Source organism: Aphelocoma coerulescens, chromosome 2 (assembly GCF_041296385.1).
Source record: "Aphelocoma coerulescens isolate FSJ_1873_10779 chromosome 2, UR_Acoe_1.0, whole genome shotgun sequence".
Classification (NCBI taxonomy): domain Eukaryota; kingdom Metazoa; phylum Chordata; class Aves; order Passeriformes; family Corvidae; genus Aphelocoma; species Aphelocoma coerulescens.
In genome coordinates, this window is record NC_091015.1 from 164,257,861 (window position 1) to 164,284,209 (window position 26,349).

General features: G+C 40.5%; 1 protein-coding gene across 5 annotated transcripts in view; it reads right to left on the bottom strand.

Annotated features, from left to right (window-relative positions):
* The window catches only part of AGO2 (argonaute RISC catalytic component 2), a 57,068-nt gene that overhangs the window by 11,704 nt on the left and 19,015 nt on the right, over positions 1-26,349 (bottom strand). For 2 of the 5 annotated variants that reach the window (XM_069005539.1, XM_069005544.1), the window contains exons 3-18: positions 23,648-23,768; positions 17,698-17,879; positions 16,276-16,412; positions 16,003-16,137; positions 14,796-14,883; positions 13,976-14,123; positions 13,666-13,785; positions 13,413-13,535; positions 11,592-11,725; positions 9,089-9,273; positions 7,058-7,217; positions 4,314-4,404; positions 3,033-3,227; positions 1,728-1,862; positions 892-993; positions 334-533 (exon numbers count right to left, since the gene is read on the bottom strand). In XM_069005539.1, coding sequence (XP_068861640.1) covers positions 334-533; positions 892-993; positions 1,728-1,862; positions 3,033-3,227; positions 4,314-4,404; positions 7,058-7,217; positions 9,089-9,273; positions 11,592-11,725; positions 13,413-13,535; positions 13,666-13,785; positions 13,976-14,123; positions 14,796-14,883; positions 16,003-16,137; positions 16,276-16,412; positions 17,698-17,879; positions 23,648-23,768 — 2,256 coding nt within the window. Of the gene's footprint in view, positions 1-333; positions 590-891; positions 994-1,727; positions 1,863-3,032; positions 3,228-4,313; positions 4,405-7,057; positions 7,218-9,088; positions 9,274-11,591; positions 11,726-13,412; positions 13,536-13,665; positions 13,786-13,975; positions 14,124-14,795; positions 14,884-16,002; positions 16,138-16,275; positions 16,413-17,697; positions 17,880-20,479; positions 20,606-23,647; positions 23,769-25,691; positions 25,713-26,349 lie in introns of those variants that run through there. The other 3 variants (XM_069005540.1, XM_069005543.1, XM_069005542.1) reach the window with 3 other exon arrangements.

A 26,349-nucleotide genomic window follows, 5' to 3' on the forward strand; every position in this document is an offset into this window, starting at 1 on the left:
AAGGGGGGGGCAGGGTGGGACAAAAAACAACAGGTTGGGGGGGTGGGGAGAGAAACCCTATTTAATCTGCCTCTTCTTGGACATGTTTCTGTATCATTCGTTTCTTCTGAAAAGAATGGTCGAACATTAATTACCCTTAAAGCACCACTGAGGTTCTGAAACAGAACACAGCACATACAGGATCATCTTCTGCTTTGTTTCAGAAGCATGATTAAGTGGTGAGAGCAAATTCACCCTCAAACTGCTGAGGATACCACTGATCTGAGAATTAATTAGCCCACTGCCTTCCTCCTTGCTTTCCAATTCTGCAATGATTCAAACCTCTGAACTCACCTATCGTGTTCTTTATCCACCAGATGGTACCTGGCTCTGAAGGCCACCAGGTGTGCATAATATGCTGGTGCAGGGATGGAGACGGAGCGCGTGCAGCGGACGTACGTATGGCACAGCTGGTAGGTGAGGATCTGCAGCTCATCCGAGGAGAAGCGATTGTCATCCCAGAGCACGTGATAGTGAGAAGGTCGGCTCGTTCCCTGGAGCCAGATCACACAGCAGTCAGCATTCCCAAATCATCTCCTACCTTCCACCCCTGCAGGGAACTGCAGTGAAACAGCCGCTTCCTCCAAAGTCACAGGGAGCAGTTCTACACATCTCAGCTAATTTTTCCTTTAAAAGGCAAACCACCTCCTTCCTTGCTCCCCATCAAACTAATCCCTTCCCCTTTTCTTTGATAGGATTGTTTTCCAGAATTTCATCTCTGAAATTAAATGATCATACTGAAATGCAATTTCATGTTAAAAACCTCAGATCGGACAAAAAGCCATCAGATAAAGCAGCTTTAGGCCAAACTTTAACAGCTAAAAAGTTACCATGCCACACAAAATGTCCTACCTGGATCCCAGCATGACTACACAGGTAGAAGTCAAACTCTGAGGGGTGGGTGATTTTTGTGTCTACTGTGGTACCAGCTGGAATGTTTCCACTTTTTCCAACCTGTGTGAACAGGAAATACAAAGACTCTGAGGCACAAGACAAAGGGGGTTGTTTTTTTTTCAGCTATACAGCCAGGAAAACAAACACAAGGAAAACATCTATAAAAAGCAGAAAAGTGAAGAAAGAATATGCAAAACTGAAATTTTGTTCCAACTTACAATCTGGAGTGTCTCTACTATGGAGAAAGAAAAGAAGAGACAAGCAGCAAAATCTTCTTAGAAATAACCTAAAAAGATTTGTTTTTCTGAATAATGTGAAAAGTTCCTGCAACTGATTTGTCAAACTCTTTTCACCTTCCCATTCCAGGACAGGAGTAACTTTTCCTGTTTATATGTGAGAGGGGACAATCCTTCCTTGTCAGACAGGCCACCTCTTCCCTCAAAAACTCTTCAAAGCAGAATGTATAAATATTCTTAACTTTCAAACAATTTAACATCCATAATCACAGCATTTATTAATCTAACAACCACCTTCATGTCAGATTTGAGAGTTACTAACTATTGCCTTGAAGCCTAGTGGGCTCCAAGTGCTCCCACAGAGAAGCCTGACAGAAGGAAAAAGAATGTGGAAGGCCCAGTCTGTGAGCAGAGCTTTGCCATGAGGAACTCTCCATTCTCAGCAACAGCTCCATCCTGCACTTTGAGAGTCTCCTCTTCACAGTAAGTACCAAAAATAAACAGGAATTGGTGACTTGGCTGCCTGCTGGACGTTTGTGGGTCCCAATCAGAACGTACCCGTTCGTTTTTATCCGTGCAGAAGAGTCTGGTGTGGTGCCTTTTCTGCACAACTATAAATGTGATGCCAGGCTGATAATCCTTCTCCAGTTTAATGCAAGCCTCCCTGATAGCCAGCAGCTCGTGGTGGAGAACCTGAGCCACACACAGAGAGAAGTGTGATAAACATGAACCATTGCTGTCATACAAATAACTCTTATTTATCTACAGATTTGTTGATCCACAGATAATTTATCATGTTCCTTCTTGCACTGTCACTCAGAGTAATGGGATGTCAAAGCTTTCAGGATCAAACATTAATTTCTTCCCCTGATGAGGGCAAATTACATCAGCAGTTTCCTAAGCCAGGAGAGAGCTGCTTCCATATTTGTTCAGCTCCAAGCACGAGGCTCAGACTAACAAGCTGCATGTCAAAATCTTTTTAACTGCCAAATACAAATGAACATTTAATTAGGCTGCTGAATATACAACAGACTAATTATTTTTCAGACTAGTACAAGGGATAAAAACCAGAAGAGCTCAGCTGTTCTTTCCCAGCTCTGTGCAACCCCGTGCAGGACTACAGACATCAATAATAAGGAAAGTGGAACAAACCAAAAACCAATGATTTGGAATATGGGTTAATTATGCATGAAAAATTCAGTGAAAACCAGTGATAACTGAAAAAAGGATGTATCAAAATCTCATACAAAGATTATTTTATCAATTCAAGTTTAGCAAGTGACCTTTCCTCTCTTGCCCCTGGATTTTGAGAAGCTGACTCAATTCTATATCTTTTATTTACATACATAAATACTGGAAAGAAAAATGTATATAAGGGTCTTTAAAATATATAAAAAAAAATTTCATAAAATATGGTACTTGCAAGCAAACACAATAAATATGACAAAGTATCTGATGAGTTTTATCCAGAATAAAAGTGACTGAAAATCCAATATTTATTATTCCTGGTTGAAAAAAACCACCTTATTTTTCCTTACTGCCTAAGTTCCATGGGATACAGTCTGACTAATAGATCCTAAATAGGAAGCAGATGTGGAACATAACTTGAGTGCTAAAACTACACTTTTCACTTATAATTCTGTAACAGGGAAGTATTTTAAAGGGGGAAAGTATTTTAAAAAGCACATGAAAAATATGGAAACACTTCTCCTGCCTGCTTGGTTAGAATCCAACAAATTTGTTGAGGAAGATTTGTTGAGGTTGTACTTCTTTTTGTAACTCCAACCACAAAGGTGGACTTATATAAAACTCCATTAGTACCACAAAACTACACCATCAGAATTTCAAAAAGACAAATATCACCTGTTGGAACTGCCCCTCAGAAACACCATCTCTGTAGAAGATGATGCGAGTTGGTTTGAATCTCGTTGATTTGTAGAACTGGATAAGCAATTCCCTGACCATGGCAGCCAAATCCTGGATGATTTCCTGGCGGTGCTGCTGCACCCGGACGGTGGCACAGTAACGGTTGGGATGAGCATCCATGCTTCCTACAACCTGGGGAAAAATGCTTAGCATCAAACCAAAAAGCACTTTAATAAAGGTGTTTCATGGCATAACTGCACTGTCTTCAACAGTATCTTGCATGCTGAGTGGTTGGCCTGGCAAAGATGAAGTGGAAATCAAAATGTGCTTGGAAACAGCTTTGGGTTTAGTCCACCTGTGGCAGCACACCCTGCTGAAAAAGAAAACTTGTTTTAAATCTAAAAGACTCATTCCCTATTTCCACCTACAAACACTTAAAAAATCAAATACAGTTTGGAGCACTGATACCATGAAACCATTAATTTAATTCAGACTACAGCACAGGAATTTCAACTCTGGGAGACCAGGTCTATTTTTTGGATCCATCAAACTGAAATGGTGAGGGACCACAGAAATATCCACACTGTTCACCAGAGGAAGGGATTTTTCTGTTTATGAAACATCAACATTCACATACTGTAAAAGTGGCATGGGACTTAAAAATAAACAGACCAAAAAAAAAAATTAAAGCCAGCACTGAGCATATCTCCACCTGGCTTTCCCTGGACACACAGGTGTAACTTTTTAAAACAGATGCATAACATCACCAAAGATCTTCATTATTAAACAACCCTGAGTAGCCACTACTGGTGTTTACATAACACAAACTAAAGACCATTCCCTGTAGTTAAGAAGTACATTTCCAACAGATTACTGCACATTTTGTGTTTTCTGGAAGCGTGAGTCCCCAGAAACCACAACTGAGCCAGCCTAGTTCCCTACCAGCAATGAAGAAATTCTGAACATTTCTAAGTGCTGAAGAAGCAGATTAAAACATGCACCAGCTCATTACAGGCTGCTGATAAATATCAGTTCCCAGAAAAGCTCCTCTGTGTATCAGCAGCTCTGGCATTTTACAAGCTAATATACACATTTAAGTAATTAGCATCAGATCAAGCTCTCTGAAGTTTCATTACATTCCTGCAGAAAAATTATTTATAGTGCTATAATTAGGCAATCAGATGCAATGGGCCACAAAAGGACTGAAAGCAATAAAATGCATTAGAGCTGAGCAGCAGGAGGGAGCTGGGGTGAAAGACCAGGACACAATTTACTCACTGCAGCAATGGAAGGTTTTTTCCCATCCCCAGCTGGTGGGTGAGTTACGTCTGCACCAAGGAATATGACAGGCTGTTGGAATACTGGGGGTCTGGCAAAGAGAAGGGAGATTTGTAAGAGCAGCAAGATTTATGCTTAATAAAGCACATTAAAACTCAAATAAACAGCACTCTGTACTCCTGCAGTGAATTCATCAACAACTGGCACTTGATCAGAGTTGGTCACTTGTCCTGTGGCAGTAATTAAAAATCCTGATTAAGGTTCTCATGCTAAATACTTAGGCAGATTTTGAAAGCATAGCTAATTGTAGCTCTTAATTACAAATTAGTTTAAAAATGTATCTAGTTTTTTTCTACCTTTCAGAATTGCAGTTTTTATTAACTGGATCGAGGAAAGGAGTAAAGGTTGATCCCTTAGTAACAAAAGGCATCTGAGAAAATTGAAGGACTGTGGACATATTCAGAACCTATGAATAAAAATTTTTTTTCCAAATAAAAAACAGTCTTGGTAAGGAAGTCCAAAACTTGTAGGTATCAAAGTCATTATTTCCAAAGTACATTTTTTTAAAACTGTGCTTGAAAGTTTTAAACAAATATTTAGGTTAAGATATTAAACCATGGCACCTAGAGAGGAACACCAAAGCACTACAGCACAAGTTTTAAGCTTCAACTCTATTCCTCAATAACACAATTTCATAAAGGAAATCTTGAGAATGTTGGGGATTAGGCATTTTTTTTCTTGTTTCTTTTTTTTTTTCTCTCAGGGAATTTTCTTCCCATTTGTTGCCTAAGAGATGATGAACAGACTACTTAAGAGACAAAAAACATAGCTGGGTGTCTTGGAATTCTGTTAATTTTTTGCTGTTGTTTGGGGCTTTTTTGTTACTGCTGTTACTGTTGGTTGTTTGTCCTTATATATATATATATAAAATATATATATAAAATATATATATAGTGTATATATATATATATATATATATATATATATATACACACATATTCGAGTAAAGAACTGTTATTACTTTAGCCATATCTTTGCCTGAAAGCCCCATAATTTCAAAGTTACAATAATTTGGAGTGAGGGGGTCATCTTTTCCATTCCAGGAAGTTTCCCACTTTCCTTGGCAGACACTTGTCTCTTAAACCAGCAGTTTTTGGTGCCTAATGTGAGGCTCGAGGGCACTGAGAGGAAAGGGTGAAAAAGGAGTTAACAGTTCCTGGGTAACCTAATTTTTGTTTGCTGAATATAGAAACCTCATTAGGCAGCACCATGTGGTCCAGCTTACCCTGCTTCAGGTGGCACATGGCTGTGGCTACATTTTTCCCATTTGCAGCTTATCTAAACATGGGTCCTCTGACTAAGGCTACCATGGCTGTTATCCACTTTGCACTATGGGTCAATAAGGTGAGGAATTCATGGATTTTAAACTTCCTCTGGAACGTGGGCACATAGCTGAATGACTATGCAGACGAAGTTGTCTTTGGGGTTTCATTAATAATGGTATCCATTGTGAGGAAGCAATACAGAGGGGGTTTTCCCCAGTCCTTCACCCATTTGTTTGGACACACTCCACCAGCTTTTGAAGCACTCAAATTTTCTCTAGATGCTCATGATACCATACAAGGGCTGGTGCTGCTGATAGGCCTAATCTATTTAGCATTTAGAGATAAGGTGGGATTGTCTTGGGTAACCACCCTGACACCTCCCCCAGAGACTAGGGATGCTGCCCAGGAGCAGGCCACAGGGGCCAGGGACACTGCCCCACAGCCTGATCCTGCCCCACTGTCCACCTTAGAAATGAACCACCCAGACTGGATGGGGGTATAGGAGGAGACAGGCCGGGTACTGAGGGAATACTCTTCCTCAGCTTCTCTCCCTGCTTCAAAGAGGGCAAGTCCAATGGTGCAGCCATAGAACCAACAGAGATTACAACTGTCCAGGTTCCACCTAAAGCATCCTTGACCCATGACTCAAGTATTGATCAGGTGTTTGGGAGGCAGCCAGGGCCCCTTCCTCTCTGGGAGGGACTTTTAATGAATGTAAGAGAGGATTGTTCAGAGAGACAGACTGCAGGAGCACCATCACAGAATGCCCTGGAAGACCACTGAGGAAGGGATCCAACAGCTGAGAGAAGTGGCAGTACTAGAGGTACTTTTTGGAAGGGACGGACAGCACGATAATGACCCTGACAAGGTCAGGTGCACAGGGGAAATACTGGGGTGCCTGGCACATCTAGGGCCATCCCAATACTCCACCTTCATGGCAACACTGAATGTTGAGGACACCCAAGAGACAGTGGGCTCCACAGCCAGCAAACTCAGGAATTTTGAGAGCACAGTCCAGGGCCCGATGCAGGCTCACATCTCCTCTGTGGTTAAGAGTCTCAAAGAGAAGAATGTGGACCAAAAGAAAAGGCACTACTGTTCTAGATGGTCTCTGTTTCTGAAAACTCAGAGCAAATAGAATATTAGAGATTTTTCATTCTAGTGACAGTTGTGTACTTCAGTGGTCAGATCATAAAAACAATACTTTTATTTATAAATTTCAACAAAAACAAGTATTCCTCTCCTGTCTTCATAACTTAACTTTTGCAGGACTATTTATTAGAAGCCAAAACAGAGTTTGTTTGAAGAGTCACTTAAGCCACAGTGCTATGGCTGCAGATAAAAGCTCACAGTTATCTCAGCATGACGCACGCCCTCTCTGCAATACAATAACCTCTTCCCCTTTGAAAGATGACTTACCTTCCCTGTGGCAGTAGAATGTTATTTACACCTCCTAATTTGACATTTATTTTTAAGCAAAGGTTGGACAGAGTTTGTGGTGTTGTTCTTTGGACGTTTTTCATTTGCACACACTGGGTGGCCATCCCCAGCACCGTGTCGCCAACGCGCTTCACCTCCGCTACAGAATGGAGAAAAACCGAAAAAAGTATTTGCAAACTGCAAATCAAACAATGGAGGAGACTTAAACTTGATGCCCATTCAGTACACCTGGAGTTTTAGCAAAGTGGTGCTCAAGCTTAAAGGAACACAATGAATCCTACTCCCCAAATCCAGAACCTCCCCCCAGGTCTGCTCTGCTCTACCTAACTGGGTCCTAAATGCAATACCTAAAGGCACTGTTCACTTATATTAACTAAGAATTTTTAAATTAATTCTTAGTTTAGAATGTAGCATTATATCATCAGTTTTGGCTAATGATATGGGTACTGTGGATATTAGGATGATGAGCACTTGTTGCATTATTAAACACTGGACTAGCAACAAAAACCTAACAGTAAAGTGCTGAGTAATATTCAGCCAAGCAGTTTTATCATCAGTTCATCACTGCAAATTTATCACCTGCATAGAAAAGTGGCCAGTTTAGCAGACAATGGTCCATAAAAACTCCCAAGAAACTCATTCAATACTGTACAATTCCAAAGGTTAAATCAAATCCTATTGTTAACAACAAAAATGAGACTTGAAGGCTTTCAGAGAGCCACATACTCTCACACTCCGGGAAGAAATTTAGGCTCCAAGACTGGCTCAGAGAAGATGAACCCCCCTCTTTGGCAACATGAGGGGGAAAGAGCAGGGTGGGAAGAAGAGAAAAGACAAGACTGTGGGTATAGGAAGTGCAGGGTATGGAAGAGCATAGGGAGAAAATAAGGAGAGATGATTAGAGGGGGCAGAAATAACTGTAATTAAAGATAATGACAAGGAAAGAAGATGAGAGCAGCACCACATCCTCTCAGTGGTTAAGTAGAGGAAAAGAATTCCCTTTTAATGCCAAGCAGGAATAGTAAAAATGTCATTTTGCACCAAATTTCTATTGTACAAATTAGAGACGAGCCACCTCCTTTGCAAGGCTGAATTCAAGGGGGAAGAAAAAGGTACTATTTCCTTAAGATTCCTTGCTTAATCTCTTTTCATCTTGTAAGAGATAATAATAAAGTAAGAAAATTGTTTTGTGCTACATTAAATTGGTGAGGGATGGGATAAAACAGCTCTGCAGCTGCTTGGTAGATCTGATCCACCGGAGAAGAGACCATGTAGCTATGAGAGAAAAACAGTGGATGCTGCTCCAGCTGGGTAAGGTAAGTGAAAAAAAGAGGGAGGGAGGGAGGACAGGAAAACAAGTGGTCCTGCCTATAGGAAGAGCTGGTTAAAACAAAAATGCATGGTTTATACAAAACATATTAAAACCCATGTGTGTATGCTATGTAAAATGCACTAATTGTCACTTTTTCCAAAAAACAGTTTAGTTTGCTGAGTTTTCACTTTCCATGCATCTGTATCCTTGCAATCAGAGTTTAAAAACTGAAATAAAAGGAAAAAGAGACAGAAATCTCCTTCACTCAACACTTTTTGCCAAAGGGAGATTTTGTGAGTAAGCAAAGATGTTCTAAAAGCTACAGAGTTCTTGAAGTCATTACTTCTTCAGTCACTTGGAATTTTCAGCACACAAGTTTTATTAAGTATATTTTAATTCACCACCTATCAGTGTCAATCTCACCAAAGCCCTGGGTTGGCTTTCTCACAATCTCCATCTCAAATGCAACCAGCAGGAAGAATAGGGAAAAGCAAATTAAAAGCATAGAAAAAATAATGAAAATAATTAGGGCTTAATATAAAACATCATGCAGCACAAGAAAAATAATAAAATTATTTTCCAGCCTATTCCCTAACTGGAATTTGTAGAGTTAAACCAGCATTAAACCTCTCTCCTCTGGATACTTCACAAAAACCACACGAAACTGTGACTGAAATGCACCATTTCCACTCACTGACCATAGACTGGTGTTTTTCCTGGCAAAATGACCACGACAAGCTGCAGCCCAGTGTAAGTGTTCTTGAGGTGTCTGAACATGGGCTCCACACTGTCGGCTCCCTGGGCGTATTTACAGAAGCAGGGCTGCCCCTGGATTGGCATTCCAGCATCCCTGGAAATCTTCCGCAGCTGTTCTGTGAAGGACCTGAGGAATGCAAACAAATACATTACATTATCAGGTAGTAAAAACCCATCTTGATATTTGATCTTATTTTTAATGGAACAATCCTGTTTAACTCGCAGAGTTGTGCTGTCCAAAAACCTGGGAATTTAACCCCAAGTGCATCTTTAATTGACAGTGCCTGTGTAGTCACTGAAGGAAAGACAGGAAATATGCTGTATAAATAACATCATTAATAAAAAAACTCATTTCCAAAGAAAATTCTACCTTATTTCTATGGGAAATATAGAATAAACTACTTTTTGCAAAAAGACTGCAACAATTACGATGTGGGATAGCCTGCTCTTCCATGTGTTACCACTAAAAAAAGGGCTGGAGTTCCTCCCTTTTTTCTTGATGAGGAAAACAACCAAGTTACCAGCAATTGTTTCAGTGAATTGCTTCAGCATCCATAATAATGCACCATTTCATAGATACCAGAGAAAATGTGTATCCTGGAGCTAAAGGCAAACCTTCTCCTAGGCTGGTACAAAAAAAGTCACCCTTTGATGGAATTGGTCAGATATGAAGACAACCTAATTTCTTCAGAGGCTTCCATCTGTGAACCTCTTTAGCTCACTGATAAAAGCCCATTTTTATTAAGTTGGGCGGCCCCTCCACAGGTGTTTAAAAGTTACTCATCTTCACCACAGGATGCCACTGACTGAGAGGGTGTGAAGATTCAGTTTCTTCCAAACCCACTGTTAACTTGAATGAATCATAACAGGCTGTGAGCTTCAGCCCTGCAGCCTGAGGCTCCTTGCAGAAAATGGATATTTCCTCCGGAAAAACAAGCACCCACTATAGCAGAGTCAGTGGCAGAACATCTCCCCATCCCTGGAAGTGTTCAATGCCAGGCTGAACGAGGCTTGGAGCAACCTGGGATAGGGGAAGGTATCCTTGCCTGTAGCAGAGGGTTAGAACAAGATGATCTTTAAGGTCCCTTCCAACCCAAACCCTTCTGTGATTTCAACATTCAAGTTTAAAATAGCTCAGGGTTTGAGCCTTTAAAAGTCCATCTGGAACTACAATGCCTATGAGGAAAGTTTCTCTCCCTGTTCCCAACAGGTAAAGCAGGGTGATTTTGAAGATTTTTAGGGCATTTGAAGGTGTTTACTCTGGTAAATCAACAGCATTTGAGTTCCAACTTGCTCAACAAGACATAACAAGAGGCCACAAGGTGGAACGGGATGCAGCCATTTTCCTGGCATGAAGCAATGTCCTTTCATGGTAAGCACAGACTCATTCTAAGCCATTCAAATAATTTTATTTTGGCTCATTATGTTGAAGACTTCTGCCTATTTCTCAAAACTGAGAAACTTGGCTTACAGAGCATTTCCACTACAAGAAGCAGCATGGAAGGGAAAATTCTCTGGCAGCCCAGTTCTTGACTTGTGCCTGGAGAGAACAAGTCCCTCCCCTCCTCACACAACGGGCAGTAAAAAGTAAGATTCCCACTGTTTGCTCATCACTTGTTAGGGAAAAATTCCCAAGTTGTTTGGCAAATCATCTGAAGGAACACTGCTGTGGCAATGCCACTGGCGTGAGCAATCCCTGCCTTGCATTCACCTCCCAGAGAGCAGGTGAGTCACTGCTAGGGCAGCTCCACAGGCTGCACTTGTCCATGCATGAAGGGAAAGCAGCTGCGTGTGAGAGAAGGAATCAGACACTGATCTGGGCCTGCACACCTTCCCTGAGCCAATGGCAGATGTCACTTTTAACAACAGGCTTTGAACAATCACATCCCATCCAAAGACAAAGAAACCAAATCTGAAAGTTTCACTCAAACTCTTCAAGTCAACAGAACAACCAGTCCTACTCATCTGGTAAATACAGCCATTCAGCTTGCACATTCCAGGGACTCTGAAGGGGAAGAAGTTTTAGACAAAAATTTTCCTTCTAAAGAAATTCTGCATGAATAAATCCACTCCATATAACCAGGAAAGGAACCTAAGAGAATACACGTTAGCTCTGACTCTTGAGAAACACTTAGTGATAAACACCCATCATTACATCATTTCAGTTATCTTAAACTCTATCCTATGGCCTCACTGCTCAGAAACCTGCCATAGAGCACAAACAGCTTTTGTTAAGTCTGATTTGGAGGATTTCCTGATGCTGGCATTGAAATCATACTGGCATCATGCAAAACACAAAGAGAGAGAACTTTGAAAGCACTGTTAAAGATGTATTGCCATATGTTAAACAATTTGGCCAAAAATATTTTCTTCATAAATAAGTGAAATCATGACATTTACATCCATAATAAATTATAAAATCACCATCTTACACAACACACTTACTTAAGATGAACTTCAGTGCACTGGCGCTGGGGAGCAAAGCAGGCAATTGCCCAAACCTTTATTTCAATTCCAGTGTGAAATTGTTTATTCCTCATGTCCCAGACACCTTGAACTGGTGTAGCAATTGCTTTATTCTGGAAGTGGAAGGTAAAAATTAAACATTAATGCAAAACTTGATTGATGCTAAACAAAAATTAACTTTGCTTCTATTTCCCCTCAACCAGCAGGTGATTTACACTCTCAGGTCATTCTCTCCCCTGTACAAACATCCATCCTGTCTTGTAACAATCATTTTATCACTGTAGCAAGACAGCTTCTTAGCCAGGTGAAAAATAAAGCTCACATAGTTCATTTTTATTGCTGATCATTGCCTTTGGTTGTATTTATATATGGAAAGTAAGATTCATGCTTGGTATGGAACATTAACAAGAACCTAAATTTCTACTGTGACTTTACAACTGCTCAGTGAACTTTCCAAAGGGGAAAGTTCATTTAAGTACTGTGAATATTTTACACATCACTAAGTAGAGGCAAATATTGGTTCAATGTCATTCACACAACTCCAGAAAAAATGTGAATAAGCTGAGAAAGGTGATCAGTTATTCAACTTGGCCCTGCCCAACACTTTTATTTCTCCCACCAAGCAGGTATTACTGGGATGGATTATCTGGAGAACAAGAGATGTTATAAAGCAGCTAAAGTAATTTTGGTGATATTAATTACATTAATAAATATTGATAGATGTTTTAGACAAGTTACCATGATGTCTTTCTTCTCACCTAGCAGCAACAGCTAAAACTTCTGGGAATTTTTCAGGACACACACATGAATTTGATAATGGATCTTGCAAAGAGCTGTGTCTGCTGAAGGCAGTACCTCCCCACTTGGACTTTCCAACATTCATCTGCCATTAAGTTCCCCCAACCTGCTGGTGCCAGAACAGTTCATGAAAGCACTCCCCTAACCAGGGTCAGGCCTGGGGTACCTCAACCTGCCAGTGAAGGGAGGTTTGAGCTAATTTGCCTGAGTTGTCCAAAGAATTTTAGGCAGAAGACTCAAGATCCTCTCCCATGATGGGTTACAGAGGCACCAGAGTTGTGCACAGGGACAGAATTATATTCAGCTGGCAGTGCATGATCTGAAGAGGTTCATCAAAAGCCTCCACAAATGAAGATATCCCAGTTATCAAAGCTTACATCTTGCATAAAAGTCCCAGTATATAACTGATGAAAAATCCTGTTTCTCAAGCTTACTTTAAAAGACATCACAGGAGAAAGACTATGTCAGAAAGGCAATCTGAAAAGCCATTGTAAAATAAAAACCTGTGGGTAAATACTCCAACAGGAAAAGATGACTCTGGAGAAAGATATGTAGATAGAGATGATACTTTAGGACAGTTGCCCTAAACACAGTTGCTCCACCCAGAATATTCAGAATCAACCAGAAATTCAGGAATATTTTGGTATATTTTCAAATATATATAGTGATAATTGAAATTGTTCTTCTCCATACACATTGATTTGAACCACTATTTGCAGGCTGCTTCTTGCAACACACAGTGGAAGTGTGTTTGAGGCAAAAAAAGGCATTTTTAACCCAGTTTTACTTTCAGAAATAAAACAGCAACTGAGGGAGATGCAAAATGGCCAATACATTTAAGGACTTTGAGAACCTAAATGTAAATTCCGAACATTACACCTATGACAGCTCTCTCAGGGCACACAATACAATTAATTTAAAATAACCACATTACAGAGGCCACTACCAGTTCCAGCTGATGCTGGAAGCCATCACAGACTGTACAGAACCCACTGGACATACCCTGCCTCCATAGAGGATTGAGGGAGGCTGTAGGACTCTGCCAGTCACGTCTGTCATTTCATCCTTGACCATTATCCCAAATTCTCGGACGTAAGGATCGGTGTTGAAACTCGCACTCCGCATCTGAAATTGTAAAAATATACAGAGCCAAGCTCATAACCTGTGTGCAGTGCACAAACACATCAGGCCCTGCTAAGGGCCAGCAAAATTAAGCCCATTCCTACATCTAACTCACATTTGACACAACACTCACCAATTTGCTGATCTCTTCCTGCCGGTCCGGTGCTGATCTGGCAGTGGCTCGAATCATAGTGGAAGTTTGATTGTCAGTGAGTTTCTTTATGCATCTTTGTCCTGCCACTATGTTGCACACCTGAAATATCCCCACAGAAAGGAAATTAAACACAGTCCAACTGTTTTTTTGGCTTTTCTTTCACTGATGCACTACAGAATTTCTCAACATTTGGCTGCTCAAAAAACAGCTGGCCAACACTTGAACCCTTTTTCCCTCTGACCCCCTTCCCCCAGCCCCAAAATATAGAATTCTCTATGAGTTTACTTGCCTCCAGAGGAAGGTATGTGTGCTTCTGCTCCTGTCCAACTTGTAAACATGGAAGGTGAGGGTAGCGTAAAACTAATTTATGCCTGTCCTTAAAATACTGAGCTACAGTGCATTCAACTGTTTGTCCATTCTCCTGCTGAAGTGGGAATCTGTTGGAAAGCAAATATGAAAACAGCTATTACTCCATGCAAAATACTTTCCCACAGTTCCTTAGTACACTTCTGGGCACAAGTTAAGTCTATTGGAAGAGGATGAAACAAAGCCCAAGCAATTAAATACCAGATTCAGATACTGAGCCATTATCTTCCTGTAAAAAGCTGATATCAGTTTTGTTTGTTATATTACTTCCTTAAAAATGGGAGTCAATGCCTCCATATTCAAGCTACCTGCAAATCTCGGGCTGGTGATTAAAAAGAAACACTTTTTCCAGAGGAAAAATAGATTGCCAATAAGCAACATTAGGAAGCCGATCCCAACTGGCACCACTCCTGTTGTGGGAAACTTTAGGCTACATATAGGACACCCTGTTCTTCCAATCTTTGAGAAATCCATAAATGACAGAAAAAAATCCCCAGCCAACCAAAAAAAACCTCCCAGATCTAAACCAAAGCAATTGGTTCAAATGCCCTGATACTCATAATAGCATAAAAATAGAGCAAGAAGAACAGCGAAATTGGGAAAATCCTTTGAGGTATATTTAAGGGTATTAACCAAAGAAAGCATCACTTTTCAAGGCAACTTCTCCCACCTCAGTAAGGCAGGCAAGGTATTTTTCCAGCCTGAGATCAACTATATGCTTAAAAGGTAGGAAAATACTTTACGTTTGGTGACTTGCTGGTCGTCTGGTGACATTGCACACTCTGTACTTCCTCTTCATTTGTCCACAGTGTGTTATCTCCACCTTCAGACCTAAAAATTAGAAAGCACAAACCACCATTTTTCCAAAAGCAAGGTGTCAGCCCTAAACTGCTACAAAAGACCTTTGTAATAAAGCCGTTCTATTTAGCCCCTAACGGCAGCCCGGACAGAACTCAAAAAGCAATTTACAGTCTTAAAATTCAAACTCCTGAGCTTCAGCCAAAGTTCAACACAGAATTTCAGAGCCAAGAAGAAATCCCAAAGCCCCCAGAGCTCACAGATGATGCTGAGCACATTCTGCAAATTCCAGTTCTGTACCTCTAAGGAAGCCCAGGATGGGGAAAGGACAAAAAGGGCACACAAGCTCCTTGAAACAAAACCCCTTGTTTATACGTACTGTCTAAACATACGGTGTCTGTAAGACCTCCAACTCCTGCAACTGAGCCTGAGCTAATGAACTGGGGGTGTGGGTGGAGCAGAATCCCCAAACAGCCTCTCTAGGAGCTCATGGGAATGAGGCCACAGTGAAGCAATTCGGTGCCTGATTATTTTTTCAAAACATTTACAACCAATGCAAACTCAAGATTTATTTATACTTTCCTTGCTAACTTCTGGTTGGGCAAAGATAATTTTGTTGACATTTTTTGGAAACACAAAAGGAAGGTGCAGGATGGATTTATGGAGTTCTTAAAGTTGCTTGCTTTCTACCAGGAGTATCAGGAAGGAAAGATCTTCCTTTTGCAGAAGAAACCTTCAGTGAACAAAACCAGTAAGATTTCTTCCTCCTCTTTGATTCAGACACTACACACTAGAATAACTCTAACTTACTTCCAGAAGAGTATATGCAGGACAGATGCCTAAGTAGGCAAAAACACATTGCTAAATTATAAGTAAAATCTGAAATATGAAAACCCTGACATCAATAACTAGAAAAAATTAAGATTGGGTAATTAAAAAAGCATGAAATCCCAGTATTTGTAAACATTTAGAAATCATCAGATTAGGAACTGAAATATCTTTGTCATGAAACTGCAATTGGCACTACTGATAGGTTTCAAAAGCGAAAAATATGAAATTTTTGTCTCCCAATAAGGCAACTGCTGTGGAAAATATTTAAAATGTAGTGGTAACACATCGGACAGAATAAAGCAGCTTTATATAATTTATTACCTTTTATTTCTTTGGTAAACTTTACCCTTTGGGAATCTGTCAGAGGTTTTTGTTGCTCTTCAATACTTTTGAAGTCCAGAACTTCACAGACAAACTCAATAACTGGCTGTGCTTTGTAAAATGCAGTTGCAGACACTGCAGACAAAAACATTAATGATGTGTTACAACAATACAGAGGAAATTCTCAGGAAATCCAACAAAACAAATGGAGCTAAATTTTTGCCTTCCCATTAAGGAGCAAGAAGAAACAAGAAAACATTTTGTACTACCTACCATCAATATTTAACATCATTTTCCATAATGAAGGTCTGACTGACTGATGGAAGCCAAACCAAACTTCTCTGCCACCACCCAAAGGATTCGAGCACCCTTCTGATGCTGTAAAGAAAGATCTCCCCACAGGAGTATACCTGCAAGAAAGCAAATAAACCCACATCAGGAAACTAAAGCAAAAAGTGCAATAAAGCCGCAACTAATGGAAATTCCTTTTCACAAAAGCACAGAAATGTCAGTGTTTAAAACTACCAATAATCTGAGATTCTTGGCAGGACTCAGGTTACACCTTTCAAAATCCAGCTTGTTACAGTAAGAAATAGGCTACTACTCAAGTTTAAATTTATTTTCAGTACACTCCTTAACATATCTACTAATTCCAACAGAAAAGCACTAATAACTTTTTATCTGTGTTCTATTAAAACTTCAGCTGGGCTTCCATAAGAAAAGTCTCTGCTATTAAAATACCAATGTAATCATTTCTCCCCATACTCTGAATTACAGACATTATGTGAGGGTAAATAAGTGATATAACAAATATTTCTGATCCATCTTTCATCTTGATAATTAAGTACTTCACATTTAATAGCAAACAAATCATATCAAGAGCCAATGTGTTCCTCTGAACAAAGGTATCTGACAGTCTGGGCTGTTTTCTGTGCTGTAAAACCTGATTAAAGTAATTTTACTTTTTTTATCCTTAATTTGAGGATAAAGTCAACATATTATAAGGCTATTTAAAGTCATTTACATATACTTAACTCATATTACCTGTTTAGAGCTTCGATATGGGAAAGCTCAGCCCTACTAAACTTTGTTCTTTAGCTTCTAATTGAATATCATTTGCACAGTGGTCTTAAGTGATTTGTTCCATGGCAGCAGAATTAAGCCCAGTTATCTCCTGGGCATGACTGAAAATGCTGTGGGTCCCACTTGGAAAACAAACCAAACAATTTTCAAACTTTTCTTTCCCATCAAAATAGCCACAGGGGGTGACATTAATGTCCCCCTAGCATGGTAACCTTTATACAAAATTGGCAGTAAGTATCTGTCCAAGGACACACAGGAACAGGGTAAAAAGTTGCCTTAAAACCACCCTTCCACATCTACCAGCCTCCAAGCACTTCCCACTTGGGGACAGCCTCCTTCTCCAAGGCTACAGAGCAAAGAGGGAGATAACAGAGCCCGCCTGACCTGAGAGCACACAAACATGGGCCCAGTCTGAAAACCTCTGGGGAAAGGGACTTGGGTCCAGGCTGGAAGTTCTGAATTCCACCAGATGAGCAGGAAAGCACTGACTGTCTCTTGCCTGAGCCTGCCATTGCCACACAGCCACAACTGTGGCTGGTCTATGGGAGCACCTCCTACCCAAAGAGCCACCACTCACATCATACCTAAACCACACCAAGGTCTTCCCCTCACCTCATGGAAGGCAAGTGCCTCATGACTACATCCAGCGCCTGGATGGTCTCAAACGGGACACTCGGCAGCCGGCCAGAGAGAGCATCATGTAAAGCCTGCAAACTCACACAGGACATCCACTTTATAGCCACCTTAAATATTCTGTCCTTTCCTTCTCCTGGCAGTGTGACCTCCAGCTCCACCTGCAACAATACCAAACAACAAACCAAGATGATTCTTTCCATTGAAAGGGGGGAAAATGGAAGGGGCTCGGAAGGGACGATGGATTCTTCTGAACAGTGCCACGAAGCAGGGGAGGAGACAAAAAGCAATGATGAAGCAACAGCACGCATTAGGTAAAGCCTCTTTTTACAGCTACATCTTCCCAAAGGGGTATTTCAGAAGCCTGGAGTGCCTCCCAGCTGGCATCTCTCTCCCTCTGTGAGGCAACACTGGAATTTGGAGGCGTTGGATCAATAGGGAGGTCTCGGTGAAGATCCGATAACCTGATTTCAGATCCCTAACATGTCCCAGTGCATCACTGCTCGTGTCAGCTCCTGCATGCCTAAAATAAAACATGGGCTGTCACCACCTGCCAAGATTCATGAATTTCTGGTGTTTGCTCTCGAGAGCACCAGAGTGCTCTACATACTACTGCTGAACACAGAGTTCAAACAAGAGAAGATAGGCAATAGAAAAACAAAACCAAAAAACAATCACAACCCCCCAAACAAAACAAAAAAAACCCACAAAACCTACCAAGCCGAAATTACTTTTAAATACCCAAGAAAGAATAAACTACAACACAAGTACCAGTGATGGTACAGGCAAGAAACGGGGGCACTTCTTTCCCATGGTACACCCTACTTTGAATTTTTTGTCTAAAAAACAGTGGCAAACTACATTGTGGTAAATTACTTCAGCCAATTACTTGGAATTATTTGTAATGCTGATTTCTCCTCTTTCTTAAAACAAAGAAAGTCTGAGCACCAAAGTTCTTAAGCCGACTAAAATCAAGGCTTGTCTGAAATGATCAGAACGTCTGGGAGTGACTACAGGAAATACCAAGATCAGAGTATCCTTTGTGCTGGATACAAACAAAAACCTTCTATTTTCCCCTGCTAGGGAGTTTGCAATTTAAATATAAAAGGCATCCACTTAACAGGCAAACTGTAATTAGCAAAAATAATAGGTGGCTAACAGCAAACTAATATCTGCAAACATCTGGCCTCTTCAGCAATTTGCTTCTTCGGTCCAAAAACAGGAAGGAAATATAAAACACAAATAAGAAGCCTTCCCGTGTGCCCCCAAAAATGAGTTGACCATCTACTGTAGGCACACAAAATTAAGATTACAGCTGCATCTCTCCTCTAGCACAAACACCATTCCCCAGGGAGACTCGAGCAGAGGAAGGAGATGCACAGCTGTGGGAGAGCACTGGGAGCTGAGTCTAATCGTGGGGTCACTGCTGAGAGTCTGGCCCAGAAGGTCAACCCTACTGAAAGCTGTGCAAAGAAAGGGACAGGTCTTCAGCTCACACATGCTGGAAGCTTTCCGTGAAGTCTTTTTTTCCACCACACCATCAAAAAGTCTTCAACTTGCATCTCATTTACAGCAGATGGAAGATGTCTGTTGCACCTGACCTGCATTTTCCTTTAAACTTCTCCTCCAGATCAAGTTTCAGAATTCCTGCTTGAGCAAGAAGGTGTCCCTGCCCATGGCAGGGGTTTGGAACAGCTTTTAAAGTGCCTTCCCATCCCAACCATTCTATACTTATTCCCAGTACTGTTAATACACAACTCATCTGACTATTAACCACTATGGTGCCCTTAACCTAAAGAAAGGATTTAATTTTACTTTTTTTCCTCTTCTGTTTTCAATTTGCAAAACTCCTTCACTATGATGGAATGGGAGATGAAAAAGAACCTGTGTTGCAGGTGTCCCTGGTGGAAATAAAAGGCCCAGGATTGAAGAATTTCTCTTCCAGGTGCCCAACTGCAAACACCAGTTAACTTTAGCAGAGATGTGACTGCTGAATTTGGCCCAGACCAGTTTTTGCTGCTGGGTCTAACTCCAAATGAGTTGAATTAAGAGTTACTGCTCAAATAAGTAAGGTTTAAATACAACTTTCCTGTTTTGTTTTGGTTTTTTTAAATAATTAAATATCTCACCCTATTTAAAAAAAAATCTCAAAAATATAAAAAAATGTCCTTAATCCACATCCCACATCCAAAAGTTCACATATACTTTTAAGCACTGCTAATCAGAATTTTTCGTCTCTCAGTAATATTTTATTTATCCCACTCTGTGCTTTTGACAACAAAGTAACACATTCATGTTTGACAAAGTAAGCAAAACATGAAAAAATTAAGACAAAGTAGTTTTAGATGGGAATTTTACTATTTCCTTTACTATTAGGGATAAACCCTAAAGCAAAATTTGTTTTATTATCTATCCCCAAATAAAAAAAAAAGTTACTAACCTGCTACCTTGTAGACCCACTGCTAAACTGCAACAGAGTTGACAATTTTGCAGCTAAGGGAGCTAAATGAAAGGGATTTTACTGTCAGGATGTGAAAAATCATTAAGCCTGTAGAAAAATGTCAAAGCCATTCTTAAAAAGAATAGGTCTTGAAGCTGATGGGGTCTGAATGAGTCACACAAATCAATGTATCACTGCTTAAAAATTATAAAGATCAAACCTGACCATGTGTTTCTGAGGAATTCTTAGTATTCCTTCTTCTCCATAAAATAAATGAAACATCACATGATTACTTTATCATGCTTTGAGCATACAATGTACCTTTTATCTATTAATCCAAGAGCTTTTCCCTCCCAGGGATTCAGAGGAAAACAGATTAACAACAAACTATGGATGTAGGAACGAGCTCTGCTTCTGTCATGTGCAGAGTCTTTAGCAGTACTTCAGAAAGACAAAGTCAGAGGACCAAGTCTGTGGCCACAGACAGGATTAACATCTTCCTTCTGGAAAAGAGAATAGCCGTAGGATTTCTGTATCAAACTGCTGCTCTGTTCATTCATAATTACTGTTTTTCTAATAAAAGGCTAATTAAGATGTAGGTTAAGATACATCAGTTGCTCTTGAATCTTGCTAGGTGAGAAAACTTCCAAGTTCAGGTAAAATTAAATTCCAGTTTTTGACTGTAAAAGGACGTTTTAGGGAAATACAAAAGTAGAGCAAGAATTGAATACAAAGCTGCTGTTAGAGGTGACTTGGGTTTGCTGTGTAGAGCCTACAAGGAAAGAGGAGACTGTTAATACCTTCCTACCCTGGCAGTGTCCTAAACACTTCCTTCTTCTCAAAGTGTACAAGTAAAAAGTAAGAAAAGATCATGTTAATATTTACACATTCCATATTTGTTCTGAAAGGTAAAAAAAAAAATGAAAACATTAAAGAGTGAAAATAAGGTACGAGAAGGAAAGAATGAAAACAGAATTGATAACCATAAAAGCCAAGCAGAGAAGTATTTCTATACAAGAAAAAGCTATAAAAAAAGCAGAGCTGTCAGCAAGGACAAAAATACGAGCACAGAACAACCACTATCAACAAGAGATGAGGACAGAGTGCATTAATTAACTTAAAAGAGCAATAGGAGGGGAAAAAACCTTGGGAATTTTGTGTCAGCCCTCTCTGTTTAGCATCAGTTCTTCCATTACCAATGTATACTACAAGTAAATTAAGATCTTCCACTTAGTTTAATCACTGTATGTTCATGAATCTTTTCAATACGATCCTAAATGTAATCAGATGTGCAGTAAACTTGCTACATTTGTTATGTACAGAACAGTCAAAAAAAACCCCACCAAAGAAACCTAATCTAATTATGCAGGAGGAAAGTCCTAATACCTACAAGCTTTATAGTGGTTTAAATCATGCTTAAACCAATTTAGCACCATGTAAAAATTCCCTTCATTAAGCTAAATTTCCCCACGTCTGATTTAAAACAGCTCGAGATTTATCTCTATTAGCTCTTTCCTCCAGGGTAACACTAATATATGTAGAGCAGAACAATTGAGAAAGCCCTATACCCATGAGAAACAGGGAAAAATTAGGAGTTTATTGAAAGTGAGCCTAAATGTGAGGCACAGATGAAACCACCTGAACTACCTCGTGATAAACTCCACTACCAACACTCTCCTCAGTGACCACCTGGTCCTAATGAGCATTGCTGTGGCATGATTGGGAATGATGGGATGTTCCTTCTGTCTGTGCCTGATGACCAAATCAGACTCCATTCCTGATGCTTTGGATTTTACAGCCCACACGCACTAAATTATATGTGGTAAAACTGAAGTCTGGGACAGTGTGCCAGCAGGAAATGCTCTTGATGCCCCAATTCCTTTGTGTCTGTGCAAATGAATGTTGTAACCTACACCTGGGAAAAGGCTGCTTTGAAGATTTTGTTAACTGTCCCACCCAAAATGGTTATCAGAGCAAGTAGGATCAACTTGCATCTCATAAAGTCTCATTAGATCTGAGAATTAACTTGATCCCTGTTCATCCTCTATAGATAAACCATTTTTTACTTTACTTATTAAATGCAGAACTTGTCATAATGTCTATTGTTATTCATCCATAGCTTGTAAAGTATAAGGCAACGCTGCATGCATCCAGAGTTGTTTAAACCCCTAAGAGACTCTCATCAAGTATCCTTCCACCTTTGGCAAATACTTTGCAATCTTGTGTGCCAAACCTGTAGGAACTGGAATATTGTACGTGAAAGCAAGGGGAAGAAAATCTCTAAGACTTTTAATTATTCCTTTATAGCTTTCCCAGACATTACCTTATCAGTTAACGAAAAATAATTAACACTGGAGTAGAGACTGACCTTTACTGCATGGCATTCACTTAAACAGACTGGGGGAAAATAAAAATTACACATAGGAGATTAAGAGCTTGATTCAGATAGACCTATTAACTCTGTCAAGCATAGCACAAGCATCCAATATGAGGCAGCAAAGACCAGTCTGAACTATTTCACAGCTGCTGAATTTCAGAGGGCTTGAGTGGTTCCCAGTTTCCACATTTCTCTGTATTTCTCTTTTCCCCTTACATTCTATTTTTGTCTACTTAAGTTGCAATCAACTCCTATGAGATAGAACAGTCCTCCTCTGTAACTGTGTGTAACCCACAGCAGAAGGGAACTACTGCAGTACCAACAAGAATGACTGTGCCCTCCCTCAGGGACTCACTTAAATGAAAAAAAGGCACAGAAAATTCAGTCTGGTATTAGATCACAGATGCATAGACTAAATTATTTTCTAGGGCTTGTGTGTTAGCATGTTCTAACAGAGTCCCTTCCACTTCAGCAGTCAATGGGCACAGGAGCAGCCACAACCAGTGCCCAAAGAGGTCACCACCCCACCGGGAGCTGGCAAACAAAACCCAAGTCCTCCCCAGCTGCCCCGGGGCAAAGACTGCAGGTCTTAACCTGTGTGGTGTAAACTGGCTCTCAGTCATAAAGGATTAGGGAGGAGAGATTCCAACACAGGCAACAGAGAGATGGAGGAGCTTCTTTCAGCTACTGATAACGAGAATAAGCTTAGAGTGGGCCTTGATGAGATTAGTGAGGTGACACAACAGCTTCTTGCTGCCCAAAGCAGTATTTTCCCTCTCTCTCCCAAATCTAACAGTGCTCTCACTTTCTCCCTAGTGCCACTCTGGAGCTTGCCTGCTGTCTGGGACAGCTGATCCAGCTCCCCAAAGCAGTAGAAACCACACCAGTGGGGAGAAAGGGAGGAATGAAGTGATATAGAACAGGGAGTGACCACTGGGATAGCAACAAGCTCACACTTGTGTCCTGGTAAAGCACACCCTGAGCAGAGTGGCAACGATACAGACATCTATTCCAGAAATAGAAAATCAGAAACAGACAATCAGTTTCTATTACTTATTGCAAATATTCTGCAAATAACCACACCTCTAGAAATTTTTCTATTTAAAACTTACTTTATCTCTCCCAATGGGAAGTGGCATAGCTGTATAAAGGTTTTTTCTTCCATCAAACACTGGCTTGCGATCCCCAAAAATCTGGGTTTTAAAGTGCTGAACCATATGCTCCACTATTTCTCTGAAAATGCAAAAAGATTAAGTTAATCCAACTTTTTACTTTGAATGTTAAGTAGCAGATGAATACTAACACTAATATTTACCAACAGAGGCATTAGGTAACTGAAAGGGTTGTCCACTTCTGTCATTAAAGGCAAGATTTGTTTGACTGATCTGAATTGAAAGTAACATTTTCTCAAACTGTTTTCTTAAAGCTGCTGTTTTTAGTTTTTTTCAGATTTAAACTTTCCTTCCTCTTTTCTGTGACCTACTGGAAGTGGTGAAGTGAAAGCTCATGCTCTCTCAAGCTCAAAACAAGTGTATGGTAGACCCTGGGGCTTCAGCACCCCGGTCCCACAGCCCTTTCTGCAGAGGACCTTGGACCAAAGGCTCAGTAGCCTGAGCAGCTTTCAAAAATATCATTATCCCAGCTTACAGCCCCAGTGTCAGGACAACAGTTTATGCCAACAATGACAGTGAAACGTTTTGCAGCTCACTGAGGAAAGTAACTTTTAAATGCATTTTTTTTCATACACACAACAAAACTGGGATCCATCCAACAAAACTGGGTATGTGCATTCAGTGGGATCTGTGGATATTAAAAGTACACATTCATTTAAAAGTAGCTGGAATTAAGTTGCATGTTTGTATGAATGGGGAAACCACTCACACTGCTGTTGTCAAACTACAGTGTTTACACACTGGTCATCCAAAGCAGTTCAGCAGCCAGTGAGAGGTCAGTTGGAATAATAACACCCTTTGATGCCAAAGGTCTTTTGTTCCCAATATCCCAGAGAGATATCCTTCAGGCTACCTGTAACACCCAAAATCCATCAGCAGTCTGCAATCTTAACATACAGCCAGGGGCAAAAGGGCATTAAGAGGTTAAAGTGATACAGGAAGGAAACCACTGCTCCTCCAGCACTGCTGACAACCACCAGCTCAGAGATGCTGCAGAGATGCTTTCATGCACCCTGACTTGGCAAGGTGATTAACCCAGCACTCAGGTAGGTATTACAGTGCTGCAAAATCTGAGATGAAACTGAACTCATTCAAGAAGAGAATTAAGACTGTTTTAATTGGCAATTTTTTTGCTGTGTCCCAGAGTTTATCTTAAAATAAGATGTACCCACTGAAAGAAACTCTGACCTCCTGCAAAGCATGAATCAAACATGACCCAGTAATATCTGCCTCAGGTTTGAGTATCTTACTGAACAAGTACATAACTGGGAGGGTGGGAGGAAGTAGGTACTTAAACCTTGAGTTTGAGAATGGAAACCCCACTCTCTCTTGAGCAAGTTCTTCTGATTGTAAACTGCTTTATATAAAAAAGAACACTTCCACTTAATTAATGTTTTCAAGCTTCAAACCACATCCACATTTAGCAACAGTGCTTCTCAGCTGTGGGTGGAGATATTTTAATAAAAAATAAGCTATTTTCTACATGTGAAGTTAAAAGAAGAGTTATTTACCACTTCACTAACTTCAGCCCTTTGGGACTACTGTTCTACCAAGCTCATGCAAGCTCACCAAGAACCCTGGGCTGGCGACTGCAGGCAGAGTTCATCTTGCACAAGTCCTCAAAAATTAAACTGAGTGCACCCATTGTGCAGAATCAAACTCACATTGCCCACTCTGCCTGCTCAACTACCCAAACATATCTGGCCTTTCTGCCACATGTACAAAATTGTAGCCAGACTGTACTAATTCAGGAGCACTTTGTCCCAGCTGTGTGCTTTCCAGTCCTGCTTCAGCTCATGCCTCAGTGTGGAACTCGCATGTACAGTGGATACACCCTGCAGTGGGGTCTGCAGGGTCACAATACAAGCTGGAGTAAAACTGAAGAACAAAGCTGGTACAGATGAGGGAGTAGAGCAAAAAATAACATCTCCCTCTCTCCCTTCTAGAGGTTACAACATATGAAGTAATGATAAAAACCACTTACTGTATACATGTGAATTATATCACCAAAATACTAGAAACATGTAAGCCAGCTGTAAAAAAAACATAATCCAGAATTGGAGATGTGCATCCTGCATAATCCTACATATATATATATTTATATATAAGCACACACAGAAGTACAGGTATAGACATAAGACCAAGAGGTCACAGCTCACAAAAACCCAGGTGCAGGTGAGTGCAGGTACATCTACAGCACAGAGCAGTAAGCACTCAAAAGAAATAAATATAATACACTTCAGTAAGTGAATCCAACTTGTATTCTCACCCACTGCACTGAGAAACATCCAACACACCACTGCTGAATGCATCTATGGCATCTCTGCTTACTGCAAAAGGTGTTTAACCTGCATAGATCTGTGTACCTACTCCTGTTAGCACAAAAGAGGAGTGACTAACCTGACAAAGCAGAGCAGGTCATTAGCTGGCATTGGAGAAAGACCTTGCTACTGAACAGAATCTGCCTTTCCAGTGAGAAAAACTGCTTTAGTTTTTTGTGGCAAGCACCCATACACTAGACTGTAAGGGAGGTGATCACACAGAAAACACACAAGCTGTGCAGCACTTGGCTCCCAGAGGAGCAGCAGAGGCAATCGGGATAAGCCAGCAGCAGCTGGCAGGGCTGGAGTGGTGGCAAGAAT